The sequence below is a fragment of the Pogoniulus pusillus genome, chromosome 22 (assembly GCF_015220805.1).
Source record: "Pogoniulus pusillus isolate bPogPus1 chromosome 22, bPogPus1.pri, whole genome shotgun sequence".
Taxonomy (NCBI): domain Eukaryota; kingdom Metazoa; phylum Chordata; class Aves; order Piciformes; family Lybiidae; genus Pogoniulus; species Pogoniulus pusillus.
This window is the reverse complement of record NC_087285.1, coordinates 19,745,910-19,764,388: the sequence shown is the minus strand read 5'-3', so window position 1 is coordinate 19,764,388 and position 18,479 is coordinate 19,745,910. Positions and strand designations below refer to the sequence as shown.

The following is an 18,479-nucleotide window of genomic DNA, read 5'->3' as shown; positions in this document are numbered from 1 at the left end:
AGCAAGTGCTGCTTTACTTCCCTGATCCCACCCAGAAACAACTGTCACTTTAACATCCTACAAGGCCAGCTTTTAGGCAAGAATTGTCATGAAGAGCGGTCACAAGGCTCATGGCAGATGCATGTTAAGAGCACTACGGTCACTGAGGACATGGGAACACGGCAACACGTCTGTGGGTGTAGCTACACCCCAGAAGCTGGAGGTCAAGAAGGACTGAGTTCCAGTTTTTAAAAGGAAGATTTATTTAACAAGTTTCACTTAGCGCAATACACCTAAAAAGGAAAATCACAATACAAGGAAAGATTAAATCAAGGCCTCAGAATTTTATACGAACACCAAGACCAAAATCCTAAAGTAGCCGTATTGCGTCTCAACACGTTTCCCCCATTAACTTAAAAAAAAGCTTTAACGTGCCTTACAGGATATTAAAAGAAAGAAACTAGAACTAACATGCCAAATGTTCACTTGTTGAATTTCAGACACAGCTCCTATATTGTTTCTTTACAAAACAAAAAAAAAAGGGGAAAAAAAAAAAAGCATGTCTCTTTCAACATGGATCCAAAACAGTGTCGGATGTCATATGGTAGAAGAGCAACATTGAACGTAATTTCAAACAGCTTTAAACCTAAATACGCTTACTGCTTAAATACACTCCTACAACAAAACTAGAGAAACGCTCCGAGTCGTTTAACAGTTATAGTCTTTACTCAACTGGGTTATTACATCCTAGATGAATGTTCCATTTCTGTATGTTCAAAAATACTGAACCCCTTCCCCCCCCTCCCAAAGGTTTTAAAATAACAATCCTCAAATGTCACTTACAGTAAAGCATAAATCACAAGCTCGTATTGCAAAACTGTTAAACTTTAGTTTTTTGTTGGGTTTTGTTTGTTTGTTTTCTAAAAAAAGATGTGACCAAAAGTCAGCGATCGGTTACATTCCCCAGCCACCACTCATGTTGGATATGTTGGACATGCCGCCCATGCCGTTCACTCCCATGGACGTACGGTTCCCGGTGCCGTAGTAGTTGGTGTTCATGGCACCCTGGCTCCCGGGGTCTGAGGGGAAAACCGACAGCAGGTTCACAGCTGCTTCAGGCCGACTCGAAGCATCCTTCCCCCAGCGCCTGTCCGTGCTGGGCCACCTCGTAAATACCGCCTACTGTGCCCAATACTGCAAAGTGTCAGTTTAGAGCTCCGTACCCAAAAACAACTTAATTGGTTGTTCAAGTAAAGAGCCAGCTCTGTCTTGCCCCCCTTCTCAATTCCATTCTGGGGAAGTGAAGGGGACCCAGCCTCCCAAGCACCTTCCTGTTTGTACTCCATAACCATGGGATTTAAACCATGCGAAGAAACGGGATTGGAGTAACAGGAGGCCGGAGACTGGCATTTCCCACCCTTGTTAGAGTAATATCCCATGCTTCCCCCACCCTCAGCCCCACAGCTTCTGCTTTGGATCTATTCCCCTCCAGTTCTCCCTCAGTTTTGAGATTCACAGTTCCCAAGTCTGCAACTGCCAGGGCTTATGCTGCACAGCCTGCAGCACAACCCTTCAGAACAGCACTTTAAGACATGCTAAGCCAGCTACACTTGGCCCACCTAAACCAGTTAAGAAATGCTCTTACCATAGCCACTCATGGTGTTTTGACCTCCATATCCTCCTCCATAGCCCCCACTCAGCTGCTGGTTAGTTGGACCACCATAATTGGTTTGGTTTCCTTTCAAGTTAAGGATAAAAAGGTTAAGTCTTTTCCCATCACAGCCTCTTCATGATTAAACCCACCCCTCGCCTAATAGCCCCTGCATGCTGGCACCAGCTCTCACCCAGATACTTTCCTCCCAAGCACAGAAAGTAACAAGCTCCAAGGAAGCAATCAGGTTTCTAATGACACTCCTACAACATCAGCTTTGCAAATGACATAAAGTGCTTGTGACTCTCAAGCATCTGCTGCAGCAGTTCACTTCTGCAGTTTCTGTTAACTATATGTATCAGGACCAAGCTGCTATTATATGAATACACATACCAGGAGACTTACACCTGGCTCAAGTGACCTCACAGGTGACTGCTACCCATGACAGCCCTTCAGGATTCCTGCCCACTCACTAACTGGAGTCACTTGTGTGTACAGCCCTGACATGATTTTAGCTTGTTCCTGACTGGTTGTCCATCACAGCAGCACTACAGAGGAGAGCTCTGCTTAAAGCTTAGGAACTGCTCTTCATCTCATCACTTGTCTGTGCTCCCACAAAGCTTAAGCATCAGCATTAGATTGCAAATATTTTGTAAATCAAAATACTACACAAAAGCAGCAGTGCACCTCCACCCCATCACCCTTAAAAGACCCCCTCCCACCCAAAAAACCACCATAGGCATACCTCCTAAGAAACCAGCCCAGTCAGGTGTTAGAAGGGTATCTGCTGTATCAAGACACCAGTGGCAGTTGTTCAGACTTGTTGCAAACACATTTTACATTTTTCAAATCATTTTGGACCTTATGCTAGAGAAATTCAGTTTCTTCAAATTCCAAATATATTTTCCCTTGCCACCAAGACCAGGCTCAAATGGCAGGTCATGTGCCACAGATACATTCTCCATCACCAGACTACGTTCTGGTTTCCAAAAGAAGGGAGGGGTAAAGGAGAATATAAAGGACAGACATTGCCCACTTCACACCCCACCCCACATTAACCACCAGTTTAGTCACCCTATGTTCAAATGTATTCCCAAGGTGTATATACCTGGCAATGTGCTAGTGTTCCAATCTTGGACTACCCCTTCCGATTCTTTGACTGTGATTAAGACAGAATGTTGGATTTCAGTTTTTATGCCAGGCACAGAATAAGCTGGGGCTGTATAAAACCAGCCAGCTTTGTTCAATGTCAAGTGCTTGTTTAAAAGTGCAGCGAGGACTGCGCAGACGTACCCATTGCTCCGATCATCGGACTGCTGTAAGCACCACCGGTTCCTCCTGCTGTAGAGTTCAGGAAGAGTTCTACATATCTGTGTTCTGGAAAAAGAGAATTTGCCCATGAGAGCATTTCACACAAAGTCCAGGCAGTTTGCCTCCCTGCTCCAATCAAACCTCTGGCACTTCCACTATTTGGGTAGCTGTGCCACCTGAAGTGTTGTGCTGTCCCCAAGGGTTATACTTACGCATATTTGCTTTGTCTTTGGACATTGCAGCCACTGCATCCTCATGAGTAGCAAACTCAACATCTGCCTCTCCAGTTACTCTGCCATCTGGTCCAATTTCAATGTGTACTCTTACAGGGTTCAGAGGTGAGAAGAACTACATACAAAACAGTCACACAGATTAAAAGGCACCAATGCAAGGCTTCAGTCCTGCAGCAAGCCACTCTCTAAAGGAGTGCAAGGGAACTGCAGTGCAGCTGGCAAGTCCAACAACCACCGCAGCTGTATGAGACACACGTGCAAGACGTGGAACTCACGTTGTAGATGTCATTCTCCGTAGCTCTGTAAGGCAGACCTCTCATGTGGACGCAGTGGCCGGTGGTGCTCTGGAAGGTGGACGTCCCGTCGCCGTATCTGTGGTCCGACATTCCTGCAGAGAAAAGAGTCCATTCTAGGTCTTTCAGATGTATTTTAGTTTCTTTTGGGACATACTGTAAGTTCAGTTACTATTCCTATTAGAGAAATCTTACCTCTTCCAAATCTATCAGAACCAAAACCATAGCCATCATTATACCCATTGTAGTCATCATAACCTCCATAACCTATAAATAGATTGGATAATATGTTCATTTCAACTACAGAAGATACAAATATTCACCAACACACTGCAGACAAGTAGCATCAGAAATTTCATTTCTTCTAGGAGAAACAAAGTCAAGGACATATACAAACCAATAGTTACAAAGCAGGGAAGACACTACCAGGTCCAAGTGTTGCTGCTTCTCAGATGAGCAGCTGCCTCTTGGACTTGGTGTACCACTTACCTCCTCCATAGGCTCCACGCCTCATCCTCTCCAAGCCAGTTCCTCTACCAAGACTGTTATATCCCCGCGTAAGACCAGGTCTGTCGTAAGGACCAGGCCTCTGCATGGCCAGCAGCTTGCGTGGAGGGTCGTAGTGAGTGCGCACTTCTGCTCGGCTACTCTTGAAGATCTCAATGTACCTAAAAGTGTTTCCACAGGCAGGAGTCAGTCTTTAGTTCCTTCCACAAACATCTCAATTTCACATTAAAACAAACCATTTAGTCATAGCCTCAAACCTGGCACTCTAAGCCAGGTTTCTTTACATTATGCAGGCAATGACATACTACAATAAGCACTATGTTACTTTAAAATCAAAGTATTTTCAAGAAATCACAATTACTGAAGGGTTTACAGGCTCCTCATACTTCAGAGTATCCCAACCTTAAGGGCGGGGGAGCAATATCCATTCCCCACCCTCCTCCCCCCGAGTTTAAAGTGTTAGTCAAAAAAAAAAAAGGTAGGAGGGACTTACGTCCACTCAACTCGGCACTGTTCTGCTCATGTGGCAGCGTATAGAGAGGGTTAAAGACCTGGCCTCCACCAGGACTTCAACCCACCAGGATGCTACAAGAAGCTCTGCATGTGCTAGTGAACCCCGCCTACGCTTCAGTGACCCAGCATAGGCAAAAAGTGCATGCTTCAATGAAAAATAGTCACAAGTGAAATAGAATAAAAACCCTTTGTGACAATTTCTTGAAAGCTATGCTTATTACATTGAAGATTAATACAGTAAGAAAATTTGTTACATTTCAACTTATAAAACAAGTTTAGAAAGTATCACATTTTCTTATGGTAGCAAGAGTACTGTGCATGTCTTTAGAGCTAAAGGCAGAATTGGTGCTATTTGAGAAGTTAAAGCCATAGTCTCTCAACTTTGTAATTTTCAAGCTATCAGTTTTGCACTCCTCCTCTTTACTCAGTTTCCAAAACACACGCTTAAGATTAACCCAATTTTATCTTTCCTTTTGGGTCAGTCCAGACAGTCTGTGCCACAAGCACATCAGCAATATCTTTACTCATCACAGAGTTAGTCCAGAATATTGTTTCTATTTTGAATGTTAACATGTTCAGAAGAGAGAATATGGATTTAATTTTTTACCATAAGAAAAGTGACAGAGCCAACCAACCATCCATCCCCACCTGTGCCCTATTCTTTCCTTGTGTTTCTTTAGAGCCTTTTCAGCTATTTCCTGTGAAGCAAACTGCACGAAGGCCTCCCCCGTACTCCTCCCCTGGAAGTCCACCGGCAATGTTATCCCATTTGGCACGATTTCCAACCCTTCAACCCAAGGACAAATAACCCCAGTAGGGGGGCAATATTAACATCACAAGCCCAGTCATGAGTTTTTCTTATAGCTTTAAATACACCAGAATGTTAACACTTGTAACTGAATGGTATGCTGACTCTAGAATACTAGAAGAAAAAGCACATCAGAAAGATCCACGATCACATACCATTCAGTTTGTGTTCTTAACCCACCCTGCAGAGCACAAAAATGTTCTGAGTGTCAAGCATAAGTCCTCAGATAAGGCATCTAATGCAGGGTGTGTTAAGAATTTTTTTTTCATTACAAACCTTTTCAATTCTGTGAAAGTACCAACTTTTTAACAACACATTTTCAAATACAGCAAATTAAATAGCTTTACATATAACAAACTTTTTTACTAGAAGTCACTCAGATAAAATAGTCTTATGCAAACAGCAAGTTTCAGCATTAATTTTTTCGAGTGCTTAATTAAGAAAAAATCATGAAGTAATTTCAAAAGTATTTGTTTCTAAACAAAAAGAGGCACATTTTTGTATTAAGCACGTAAACAGTTTTCAAAGCTTGATCACTTAACCATGAAAAAAACAACTTAAAATGCACATGCTTAGGAATTGTTCACATCAACGGATTCAGAAAATAAAAAAAACACAAACAAGGTCTGAAGCTGTAAAATTTGAAAATTTCTATGGTATTTTAAAACAAATCAGTAAGCTTGATCCTATCCTGATACAGCAAAACATTCCAGATATTTTTCAAACACGGGCATTTAAAAACCTACTATGAAAATACTAGTAAGTTAAATCCTAGATAAATCAACAAATTTCATCCTCAGGCATTTAGAATGGTGGTGCAGATCCTACAAACATACAACAGCTGCAAAAAAGTGAGAATGAGTCAATACAAAACAATCTCTTCATCCACAGAAAAAAAAAGGCAAAATAAAACAAAGAGTGTAGAAAATGTGAAGCAGAGGTGGGGGAGGGAAATCTGTACTTGGGTAGCATTCAGTAGGTTGAGGTTTTCCCTGGGATCTTATTCAATATTATCTATTAGTTTATAAGAAACCATGGGGATGATGTGAGCCCTTCTCAGATCCTGCTCCACGTACTGAGCCCAGCACTAAGGGTGTTCTATGTCCTTCACTCAACAGTGTGAACCAGCTAAGATGGTGGGTGGAAATATCCTCCCATTTCAATTGTTCACTTAAAGCAAGACACTTGGTTCCTGTTATCTTTTCTTGGAACAGTACACCCTGCTAAGTGTACATTAGAGTAGCTTTTATAAAGTTTCCTCTACTTAATATACAGGTACTTCAAGAATGATCCTTCCAGACCAAGTAATTAATGAAGAATTTCTTATTTAATACCCATTATCTTACTGTAGGAAGTACTACTGGGCAATCCATGGTAGTCTGGGGGGGTTTTGTTTCATTTTTATCACAGACCAATAGTGCTAGAGCTACTACATTTATCCCACATACCTGAGAAAAACTGCACAATTTCTTCTTTACTACAGCCAAATGGGAGTCCTCTAAGACGTACAAAACCATCATTAGCCGTATCAGGGCTGTTGGGACCAGTATGCTTCAGAACCCAATCCATTTCAACGTTGTTTGACTTGAAAACTGTAAAAGGCACTTAGAATTAATGCATTCTGGAACATGCAATAGTTTTAAAAGGCCTTAGCCTTGAAACTAGCTAACTTTTTACACAATGTAAGTCCATTTCTCCATTCACATGCATTTTAAAGAGGCAGAAAAGCTATTAACCTAAACCCCATCAAGCACGAACACATTTAGTCAGCTACTAGACCAATTGAGTCAAACCTTCAACATATCTGTGTCCCATTGTTTCTCTGTCCTTTTTCAGTGCCAATTTCACATCTTCCTCCGATTCTAGTTCAGCAAATGCCTCTCCACTTGGCCTGCCCTCCCTGGTGTAGATGAAACGGATACCCAAAGCCCCGTTCAGAATTTTGCAATCTGGAAATGGAAACAAGGAGGCCAGAATTAATTACAGAACACTGACTTCAGCAGTATAAGGCAGTCATAAGGAAAACATCGTAACTACCAAGTTATATCAGGAAAAGAAAAACTGTAGTATTCTTGTTATAGCTTTCACAGTGACCAGTAACCTAAGAAACTAATTAAAATCGAGTTATTCTCCTTGAAAACTCTAAAGGTTAACAAAACACTAAGGATAAACTCCAGGCAGCTATTCTCAAGTCTTCGCTGCCTCCAAGTCAAATATGCTTTGTGGTTTTGATTGCAACCGACACAGACATCGGCTGACTTCAGTGAAATAACGACCTGTAACAATTGGTATAATCTAAATCAGAACAATACATCAAACCCCTGAAAGCAGCTTTCAAATCTCCAGTTACTCCTGCAGGATGCTACTAATCTGGGAGAAGCACATGACACTCTAAACACTTAAGAGACCCTATTTAGACAACATCAAGAACAGATTTAGTTCTAAATGGTGGGATTTCGAACCTCTCTTTAAAACTGAGGTTTCTCTTTTTCTTACTGCTCAAGAAAGACGACAGTTGCAGACATGCTAGCAATTCAGTGACTATGCTCCTTACAGCAAAAACATAGCCTTCTTTATCAGTAACTACATGTGGCACTTGTTGCATCACAAGCTTTACTAACTACTGAAGTGCCCTGAAATCTGTCTGAAATTATTACCATTGTCATTTTAAATTCACATTTTTAAAAGGGGAAACCTAGGAGTGACAAAAGTGCAGCCCCCCCCCCCCAACATCTATTCCCACAGGACTGCTTACCGGAGAAAAACCTCTGCACCTCCTCAGTGGAGCAAGACCAAGGCAGGCCCCTGACTTTCACCACATATCCCTCACTGCTCTCCGTGTTGAGCATTACATTGGGGGTGAGGCTCTGCTCCGTCTCAGTTTCTGTAGTTGCTGGAGAAAAATAAAACATGCCCTCTGAAGCACCGCACTGTACGGCCGCCACCCGCACCTCCCGGCGGCCCCCCTGGCCTACGCCCACCCTCCCCGAGTCTCCTCTACCTCGGACCACTGCCCGCCTCACACACACAGAGCCGCTCCCGCCCGGCGAACGCCTGGCCTGGCCCGCCCCCCGGCCCGCGCCCAGCCCCATCCCCGCACGCACACATGGTGGGGCTCCGCGGTGGTTCTAGGGCTCCGAGCCTGATCCGCTGTCCGGAAAGCGCCTAGTCCCAGTCAGGCGGCAGCGAGCGGGCGAGCCTGTGGCGAGAGCGCGCTAGGAAATGGCGGCGGGTACTCCCGCTTCCGCTGGGCCGGGCCTCCCGCCACACAAAGCACCCCGATCCCAGACACCGCCCTGGCGGGCCCGACGACTTGCAGTCCCCGCCGACGCGCACAGCAACCGCAGGCAGCCGGAGCTGGCGTGTGGCGTGCGGTCCCTGAAGAGCGCGGGCTCGCCCGGCCACTGACCGGCTGCCGAGGAGCTGCGGCGTGGCTGAGAGCGAGTCGCTGGGCGCATGCGCACACACAGCGGCGGGCTCCGGCCCTGCCTGCGCCTGCCCAGTGCACGCCACCGCCCCGGGACTCTCCCGCAGGCAAACGCTCCCCTCGCCGCTCCCACCAGGGTGCGCATGCGTCCTCGCTACGCTATCGTGTTCCCCCTGCCCGCCCGCCCCGCCGCTGTGTGCGCATGACTCGCCTGCCTGCCTGCGAACAAAGCTGCACCAGAGCGCAGGCCGGGCCTGCCGCATGCGCCTCAGCGCCGCTCTCAGCACTGCCCATGCCTTGCAGCCCGCACGCTTCTTTATCCCCCAAACCCGTCCTCTCCCTCCATGTTCCCGCTACAGACCCCCGCAGCAGCACGGCACGCGTTGTACGGAGTGAAAGGTCTGGCTGGAGAGCGGTGTGTGGGAACTAGCACTTACCAGCTTCAAATGCTGACGCTACCCCACGTGAAACAATCTGCTCGCTTCGGTCACTGAAGCCTGGTGTGTTTGTAGGAGATGGGGAAAGAAGAGACATGGATCACAATTATCATAAGAGAAAGGAAAATATAACTCCCTCCCATCTCCTCCAAACACACCAGACCTAGCTAGATTTCACCCTGAGCCTCGTTATTACAGAGGCAACAGGAGTAACTACAGCGGCACAACCTCGGAGGGTTGTGCCCATAAAAGCATTATCTAAGAATCCTCCATCCCCTCTCTTTGCCCTGGGAAGAACAAGTCTCAACTCGCCCACACAAGTGACAGGGAACCCATGCCGAGTGAACTAGACTCCAGAAAGCCCCAGGCAACCCCAAGAACTTTGGAGGTCAGAAGCAAAGTAGGGTCTAACCCTCCATCTATGAGTGTTTCCTTTGCAGTCAACACCAGCACTGCCAACCCCCAGCAAACCATTTCACTGCCTTTAAGTCTACATACTCTCATTCTTTACAGAATTACATAAAATGTTTAGCAGATACCAATCCAGACAACTAATAGTTTACTTTCCTTCAAGGCTATAAGCTTTTTGATAAAGAAATCAAAAACACCACAGCTTTCTCAAGTTCACATCTCCAAACCAAACGGCACGGTCAACCTGTTTACATTAATGCAAATTTTTTAAGACGTGGAACCGTTTTAGAGTAACTTCCTGAACAAAGCAACTCTGGTTCATTTCACTTGCTAAACACCCATTTAAAGCCCCGCAGGCAGCAGCTCGGCAAAGCCAGCCCCGGCCAGGAGGGAGCGGCGGAAAAAGCAGTCTGCCGCCGGCGGGGGAGGGGGCAGCACCTCCAACCTCCTCTTGGGGAGTGGTGGCGGGAACGTCCATCCCGCCCACCAGCTGGCGGGAGACTTAAATTGGGCTGGAGAAAGCGGAGGGGCCCTGTGTGTTCCTGCTCGGCGCTACCATGTCTACCCCTGCAAAGCGACACTGCTGCGGCCCTGTCAGCTCCCTCAATTCCAGCTTCCAGAAACGCCTTAAGAAGATCTCCATCGAGGGGAACATCGGTGAGCTCGGCAGCTGGGAGGGAAGCGAGAGGGATGCCAGAATGGGCGGTTGGGGCTCAGGGACAGGAGCGCCCTGAAGTGGCACGGTTGGCGATGGGGGCGCTGCGGGAGCGGGGGTGTCTGAGGAGCCTTTTTCACCAGTTCTACAAGCAGACGGTGGGGGAAAGAGGTTTCGTTGAGTGAGTAGCAGCGCCGGCACTCACCCGCTCCCGGCAATACTCAGGGATTGATGGCATCGACCGGGATAAGGGAGGGGGAACTCCACTGCCCCTGCCGTGCACAGACCGGACACACCAGCTGCCCGTTACAGCGAGAACGCAGCGCCCCCGTTGCCGGCCAACGGCCGTGTGGGTGGGCGTCCTTCCCTCGGCCTGCCACCGGACCCTGTGGCAGGCTCCCTGTCCGCTAAACGGACGAATTTCAACACCGAGGGAACCGGCCCGCGCCTGCGTCACCCGTTAGCCCGCCGGCGCCAGCTCCCGGGCCGCCACCGCGCATGCGCCGCGGGTCTCCCGCTCAGCCCCGCGCCGCGCAAGCGCCGCAGCCTCCCCCTTCTGCGGCTCCCAAACAAAGCCGCGCTCAGCCCCGCCCCGACTCAGCCTGCTCCTAAAATGGAGGCGCTGCGCCCGACGGTTCCTTATCGGCCGCCCGGCCTAGGCGCGGCCTTCTGGCGCTGCAGATTACAACTCAGTTCTCGGAAGGCGCGCTAATAGCGTGCAGGCGGCCCCGACAGCCTTTCCCCAGCTCCTAGCCCCGCTCCCAGCGCCCCAGTGCCTACCTACTGTTCCTCAAACACCGCAGCAACACTGCTTACAGCCTCTAAATAAACTCCACAATTGCCACTGTATCCCTATCAGAGCAGTTTAACACACAAGACCAGTAAACTTCTCAAATCTTTTCCAGCTGCAGGGAAGTCAACATTTGTCAGACTACTAGAGAAACACAGCGATGAATGGGAGGTCATCCCTGAGCCCATCGCCAAGTGGTGCAACATCCAGACAGTTGAAGATAATGAGCATGAGGTGGGTCTGCTGTGTTTGGGAACCACAGAGGAATCACAGAATGGTAGAGGTGTTTGAAAGGGACTTCTGGAGGTCGAGTCCAAGAAGCTATGGCCAGCGAGCCATCCCAAAAATTAGCTGGGTCTACAGTACCTAGAGTCATCACACCAGTTAGTCAAAAAGCTACAAAAGCAAGATACTACCAACTGTCTATTACAAATAAACACTCCTCCACAAGAATCACATTAAAGCCTGTAACTGATGCTAAAGAAGCTGTCACAGACTACCGTGAGCTGAGAAACAAATCCCTTCATTCCTATGCATTTTCCTAAATCATAAATGCAAGGCCAACAATTCTTTCTTAATCCACAATTCTGGTATGGCAAAGTTAAACAAACCTTTCTTGTTCCCTAGGAACTTTCAACATCTCAGAAGAGTGGAGGAAATCTACTTAAAATGCTGTATGATAAACCCACGAGATGGGCTTACACGTTCCAGACTTACGCTTGCATGAGCCGCGTAAGAGCACAATTAAAACCTGTTTCAGCTAAGCTACGTGAAGCAGAACATCCAGTGCAATTTTTTGAGAGATCCGTGTACAGTGACAGGTAATTACTTGTAGCACAAGTGTTCAGGTTTAAAAGATACAGGTCTTTATGTTTTATTAACTACTGTATGCAAGAGGCAGGTTTGATTCAACAGGTATTAACGGGTTGGAGAGTATTAAGATTTTACAGATGTTTTAGTACCATGGCTCTGATTCTAGTGTGAAGTGTCAGTAGTCTGCTTTGGTCATTCCTGGGATGAGACCCATGTCTTCCATTACAGATATGTATTTGCTTCTAATCTGTTCGAGTCTGGAAATATTAACGAAACGGAGTGGGCTATTTATCAGGACTGGCACACATGGCTTTTGAACCAGTTTGAATCAGACATAGAGCTGGATGGCATGATCTACTTAAGAACCACACCTGAGGTATGTTCATAATTTTCAGCTACATCTGTTTCCAGCAGCATAGAAGATAAAGTATTCGTGACCTAATACTGCAGTGACTAACCTGAACTAGCTGCCCTCCTCCCCCCCAATATACAAAAAGCCTATTGTCCACCGAGTTTTTTTTTTCAAAGACAAATCAAACCCACTCCCTTCTGAGCAGCTATTCGCATGTGAAATGCTAGTCACCAGCATGCATCTCTCAGGAGACACAGCTTAAAATGGACTACTGAACAAAGTCTAACTTCCCTTCCCATACAGTCCTGAGTTGAAGGTGGGTTTTTCTATAAGAAGTACTGATTTTTAGCCAAATTTGCTTTTTTCTTTAAAAATTAATGCTAATGTCTAGCATTAGTCCTGATTTAAGGACCACTTGATCTGTTCATCTGATTTAGCCTTCACCACGATTAATCTCCAGGCTTATTTTTTTGGTCTTCTAGAAATGCATGGAAAGGCTACAAGTGAGGGGTAGAGAAGAAGAGCAAGGAATTGAGCTCGAGTATTTGGAAAACCTCCACTATAAGCATGAAGCCTGGCTTCATGAAAGGACTATGAGGTATGAACCCATTTTCTATAGGCTCACAAGGTTTTTCGCCCACCAATATTAGATAAAACTCAAGTTTACATCTAGCTTCACTCAGGCACCAGTTGGAAGGTCTTATGCTCAGACCCATTCCATGTGTTTCTTGGCATAGATACGATTATATGCAATAATTTATTGGCAAAAAGTATAAATTACTCAGAAATTCATCTAATGTAAAGCCTTTACGTATTAGCTTCAAAAATAAAGCTGCATAAAGTTCTAACTCCAGCAAGGTTAAGAGCTTTGTTAACTGGAATTACACAGAAGAGGACATAGGTGTTCAGTGTCCAATCATAGAAGTTATCTACTAAACAGTTTCCAGTTCCAATGTAAGGGAGAGCAAGGTCCTAACTACCTTTAAACTAGGATGACTGTATTTCAACAAGGTTTAAATATTAATCTCAGCTTCAAAATAATGATCAGAAAGGCTTCTGACATACTGTCACAGACAAGAAACCCAATCAAGGACTAAGTGATCTTCTTATCCTCCCTGCAGTTTCTTTACTGAGTTTTCCATCTAAGGAAGCTCTAAATGTGAAAGCATATTTTATTTTCCTCTAGAGGAAATACTCTAGTAAATGGGAAGCATAACAATTCCAGGATAAGTACCTTACCAGTCACATCTATTTTCCTCAGTTTCATGTGGAATGGCCCAAATGTTGAGCAGACAAGAAAATACTACATGTTGTGGAATATTGTTTACATTGTGTACTCATTCCAAACTTGTGAGAAAGTATTTCCTGTTTCTCATAGGAACATTTTAACTTTGCAAACAATGTTGATCAACACCCTTACTTCATGTTAGAAACGCATTTCACTACAGCTCCCATCTACTCCTAACCTGCAGCCAAAACGGTCTTGCTTATCTCCAAGCCATTTTAAATACTAGTCTTATAACGAGTTAAAGAGGTCATCCTCACTGAAGAAGCTTTAAAACTGCATCTTAGTAAATGGATTAGCTGCTAAATAGGAGTGTGGAGGAGACACAGGGCAAGCAAATTAAAAATGAATACTTATCAAAATCATATCCCTGATAATGGATTCTATAACAGAAAATTAAGTAAAAGGAATCAGGGTAAGAAACATGAACTATCTTTACACACACACACCCCTACAGTAAAAGGGACAGGTTTGTCAGATAAACTGAAGCTAAGGTGATACAACGTTGACTGGGTTACACAAGAGCAATTAAGGTCAGACTTGACCTTTTACTTAAATGCTGATCTCAGGTGAGTACAATAATGCTGCATTGCATACTAAGCATAATTTGGAAAGCAAGTGATGAGCTAGGCTCTTTCATACCGAGAGCTTTTACATATTTTTACTAGCTTTCTCCTATTCCATTTCAGAGTTGATTTTGAGAACCTTAAAGAGATTCCCATTCTAGTTTTGGATGTTAGTGAAGATTTCAAGAATGACAAGATTAAACAGGAGTACTTGATTAGCAAGGTAAGTATTAAATAGTATTTCCTCACATCTGTTTTTCTTGTTTGGAGCTAATACAGCCTCCACAGATTTAGGAAGCTACATGGCAGCAGAAAGTTTTTCCTTTAAAAAATTAAACGGTGAGGATAAGGAGGTGGGGTGCTTCTGAAGAGGGGCAATTGTGGGGGATGCAGCTGGAGCAGTCAGCCTGCTGACACGTCTGCACTACTACACTGTTCATTATTTCATAGAATGGTAAAATCCAATCCCTGTCAGCCATGACATGCTTGGGAAAATCCTGCAGTCACCATGACCACTCATGTTCTGGGAATCTAGGCTCTGCCTGGAGAAAGCACAACACATCTGACAAGTGCAGAAATAACTGAACCTTGTACATAGTTCTAAATGTATTAAGCAGTGTCTCTAAACAGAGTTCGAAGAGCCACGTAAGAATACAAGGTGGCAATAAATAGGTAAATTGAGACGAAATAGTGTTTGCCAAAGAAGGGCAAGATCTGGGAAGTAAACAGATTAAGAAATTTTGTAATCTGTCCACAGTAAAAACCACAACACTCAAAAGGCATAGAGCTCATACCAACCTTCCAAGCAGAGCTATAATATTACTTACTATACTCACTTGAGAAACTTCACTATTTCCCCACTCCTCCAAGACTGTTTTCTACCTTTCTTTCAACTTGCCTCACTGAAAGGCCCTCAGTGTTGTTTCCACCAAGCTTCCTTCATCATCCAGTAAACTAAGAGGTCAGTTCTACTTTCAGCTCGAGGTAGGGGATACAGCACCACGCTGAAAGTGCCATCAGGTCTTTGGCTTAGCTTTCAATCCATCTCTTCCTAGAAAGAGCTATCTAATGAAAAAAAACTCATTTATTTCAATTAAGCAGCACTATAAATCTCTCTTTCATAAGTACTTACTATTTTGAGTAACCAAGTTACTCACTTCTTAGCTTACAGCCATCTGCTATACTGAAAAGCATTTCAGGTCATGCAAAGACAGTGAAGTCTGTACAATAAAAAACACACAACAAAATGATCCAAGAAGAAAAAAAAAGGAAATGTAAAGACTTACGTTTTTTAATGCAGCAAATATGTTTTGTTTTTACAGGTAAAATCTTTCTTGACTTCTTAAGAACACGAAATTTTGGATTATGAGCTCCTGAACTTCAAGAGTTAAGCCTAACAGTGTGTTCTCAAACAATTTGCTTCAAGTAAATCTACTGCCTGCATAAAAATATCCACAAGCACAGTGTATAATATGGGTTGGAGTTTGGGTCGATTTTTATTTTGCTTGTCTGTCCAGTGTACTGTGATCATTTTCTGTATTGTTAAAACAAACCAATACGAGGTGCTCTGACGACGTTGTTTGTGTATATTCTCTAATAAAGATTTTAAAATAGTATTAGTAACTGGCTTTACCGAGGGAGGAGTTAACCTGTTATCAACGGCTGACAAGCCAGTCAGTAGCGATAGCAGGCGCTGAGGCAGGGTTGTTTTGCAATAACTGGCATAGTTCACCATTTTAAGACGAGACTGTTATGGCGTCCAGAAACCTTCCAACCTCTGCTTTATTGAATAGCTCTTTTCACAGCATTTACGCTAGCGTAAATTGGATATAACTGCAGTCGCAAAAGTTAGACCTGCAATAGACTGTAATCTACGTATACCTTGTTTACGGCCTTCCCCCACCATCTCGACCCTCCCTTTCAGGATAACGGCAGGGAGCGGGCGGGGAGCGAACTGCCAACGCTTGTACCGGATGCCACGGCAGGACACCGTCACCACCACTTTTCCCCACAACCGTTCTCGTCTTCTCGCAGCGCGGCCTCCGCCCCGAGTCTCCGCCGAGCGCCGCGGCCGCCACTACACACGCGGCAGCGGCCAGGGGAGGGGAGGAGACTGACGCACGCGGCCGCACCGTGAGGCCGCCACCTGGGCTGGGCCTAGGCCTACCGCCACCACGGACACCTTTGCCCGGGGCCCAGGCCGCGTCCGCACTGCGGCTTCTGTGGCCGGCAGGCGCCAAGACCGGGGCTCAATGGCGCCTGGGCCTCAGATCTGGCGGGACCAGCCACCCCTCCCCCTCCATGACTCTTCGCGGCCCAACCGCCCCACCCCCCACCCCGCGCTTCCTTCCTTCTCACTAGCGCCCCACCTCCTCCTCCCGCCTCACCGCCAACAGGCCTTACCCAGGCCGGGGATCTCGCCCTCGGTCTCTTCGGTATGACAAGGATCCATCTTGGCCGCGCCTTCCCCACAGGGACCGGGAGAAGACAAAGCTCGGTAGGGGCGCTCGGGCGCTGCGCAAAAGGAAACAAAAGCTCAGCGGCCACCGCAGGGACGCTCCGGCGAAGGCAGATCGAGGCCTTTCAGCTGTTTTTTCCCTGCTGCCACAGGGATGAGGCGCGATAGAAATGCCGGCCTGCCCGGGCCCAATCCGCCTGCTGCTTCCTTCTACGCAGCGCCCCTCCGCTCCTATAAATAGCCGCGCGGCTGCGTTGCGCAGCGCCATGACGTCATGCGGCGCCCGCCAGCCAATGGCAGCGTGACAAATTCAAGCAGCCAGTCACGCCCGGCAGCCGCGGGGGGGCTGCTGAGGAGGGTGCTCGCCCCGGGGGGTCCCGCAATGGCTGCGGCGGGCGGTAAACCAACATATACACCCACCGCTCCCTCACCCCCCCACGCTCCCACACTGCGTTCGAAACCCCCTCACTCATCCCCGCTCGAGGGCCCGCCTCGCCTGTTTTTTTCGCGCAGACCCCAAACATGGCGGCGGCTTTGTCCCTCCCCGCCTGCCGCGCCGACTGCTCCCCTTCCCCGCCTTTCGAACGCCATACCACCCCCCCAGCACCCTTGCTCACGGCGAGTTGAGGCCGCAGAGCTCCGGTGACGAGAGGAGAACGGCGGCTCCGCGCACTGCAGCAGCGTCCGCCGCCGTCAGGTGGGCTGGGCTCCGCCTCCCGCCGCGGCGCGGGGGGGACGCGGCGGTGCGCGGGCCCCCGTTGCCGGGGCGGGCGCCGTGCAACTCGGTCGGGCTGGACTCGGGAGGCACAGGCCGCAGGCCCTGAGGGAGAAATGTCAGGCCTCGCTGCGAGCCCTGGAGGCGGCGGCGGAAGAGGCGAGGGGCGCTGCGCTGCCGGCCGGGACGAGGCGCGGCCTGCGTGAGGCTTGACGCCGAGATGGCGGCCGCGCAGGCCGGGCCTGGGCTGCGAGAAAAGGCTTTGGGCAGCCTGCCCGCGCTGCGTCCCAGTGACGAGTTTTACAGGCCTGGACTCGGAAGTACTAACAATGGGGATAGTAACCGCAGCGGCTGAACAGCGGCCAACCCCGAGCTTTCCAGATCGTGCTTTCAAAGCGAATGTTTATTTGGGCTGAGATACGGGCAGGCTTATTTGCTGCATCTCCAGATGAAAATTAACCAGCGCCCTGGCAGGGGGATACAAAATGCCACTCTTCCGCCTGCCCTCTGCACCCTGCAGTTCATTTACTCCGTGCCTTACCAAACCAATTCCCTCTGCGAAATAGTGTTAGGATCATTAGCTAAAATAACTCTAGATTAAAATAGGTGTAAGGGAGTCAGTGCGATTAAATAGATAAGCGGTAACCTTAGGACTCTGGAGGTGTGGCATCTACTCAGCTTTATTTCTGCCCGAGTAGTTAAAGGAAAGCCTGCTAATCCTTACTGAAGCCAACCAGTGAGTTAGTGATAATTTTTACTTCTCTACAATGTGTATTACTAATTATACCCTGGAGTACTTTCACTGTGTGCCATATTATTGGTCTGCTAGGTCTTTTTAGTCCTTGTTACTGTATTCGAGTAATGGAAAAATCAGTTGCCTGTTGTTTACACATCATGATCCATGTGACTTGATGGCTTATGGTCAGGCCCTACTGCCTGATTTCTTGTTCTATAATTTTCAATACTAAATAAAGCCCAATCTGTCAAATATATCTTGATTGAATGTTTATTGTAATCAAAGAGCATTCTGCTATAAGTTTTCTCTGCAGAGGTCTCTTAGGAAACTAAAATACTTCTGTGTTCACGCTGACAAGAAGGTCTGCTGCACACATTGATCCAGTGCTGGAAGAAAGGTCATATGACTTCTTTGCAAAGATGTGATTGCTATTGAGCGTAGGCAGAATACCTGCCTGCCCTGAAATGTGACCCAGCCAGCAGGAAGTTTGGTACAGCCACTTTTAGGGGAAGAATATGACTCCAAATAGCTGGGACAAA

The 18,479-nt window shown here is 46.8% G+C and overlaps 3 protein-coding genes across 14 annotated transcripts in view; 2 read left to right on the top strand and 1 right to left on the bottom strand.

The window, feature by feature from the left end:
• Positions 1 to 218: 218 nt before the first annotated feature.
• HNRNPH1 (heterogeneous nuclear ribonucleoprotein H1) lies at positions 219 to 17,217 on the bottom strand. 12 transcript variants are annotated; one of them, XM_064162114.1, is made up of 16 exons: positions 17,107 to 17,217; positions 16,435 to 16,545; positions 9,160 to 9,219; positions 8,051 to 8,188; positions 7,089 to 7,244; positions 6,744 to 6,887; positions 5,136 to 5,274; positions 3,957 to 4,135; positions 3,663 to 3,734; positions 3,450 to 3,583; positions 3,154 to 3,289; positions 2,924 to 3,007; positions 2,739 to 2,789; positions 2,376 to 2,417; positions 1,625 to 1,717; positions 219 to 1,058 (listed from the first exon to the last, which is right to left on the bottom strand). In XM_064162114.1, exons 2-16 carry the CDS (start codon positions 16,481 to 16,483, stop codon positions 934 to 936), a joined length of 1,602 nt encoding a protein of 533 aa, XP_064018184.1. In that variant the 5' UTR covers positions 16,484 to 16,545; positions 17,107 to 17,217; the 3' UTR covers positions 219 to 933. The 12 variants fall into 12 exon arrangements, with proteins under 12 accessions (XP_064018184.1, XP_064018185.1, XP_064018186.1 ...); XM_064162115.1 differs by lacking the exon at positions 17,107 to 17,217 and having other exon boundaries at positions 3,450 to 3,562; positions 16,435 to 16,718; XM_064162117.1 differs by lacking the exons at positions 219 to 1,058; positions 17,107 to 17,217 and adding an exon at positions 1,065 to 1,173 and having other exon boundaries at positions 16,435 to 16,721.
• Positions 10,016 to 15,647, top strand: LOC135185393 (deoxycytidine kinase 2). Its single transcript, XM_064162127.1, has 7 exons — positions 10,016 to 10,227; positions 11,131 to 11,249; positions 11,643 to 11,836; positions 12,057 to 12,204; positions 12,663 to 12,778; positions 14,155 to 14,254; positions 15,354 to 15,647. Exons 1-7 carry the CDS (start codon positions 10,128 to 10,130, stop codon positions 15,375 to 15,377), a joined length of 801 nt encoding a protein of 266 aa, XP_064018197.1. The 5' UTR covers positions 10,016 to 10,127; the 3' UTR covers positions 15,378 to 15,647.
• The window catches only part of CANX (calnexin), a 51,505-nt gene continuing 49,847 nt past the window's right edge, over positions 16,822 to 18,479 (top strand). The window contains exon 1 of the mRNA XM_064162108.1: positions 16,822 to 17,186. The gene's annotated coding sequence lies outside the window, so the exon portion shown is untranslated. The remainder of the gene's footprint in view (positions 17,187 to 18,479) is intronic.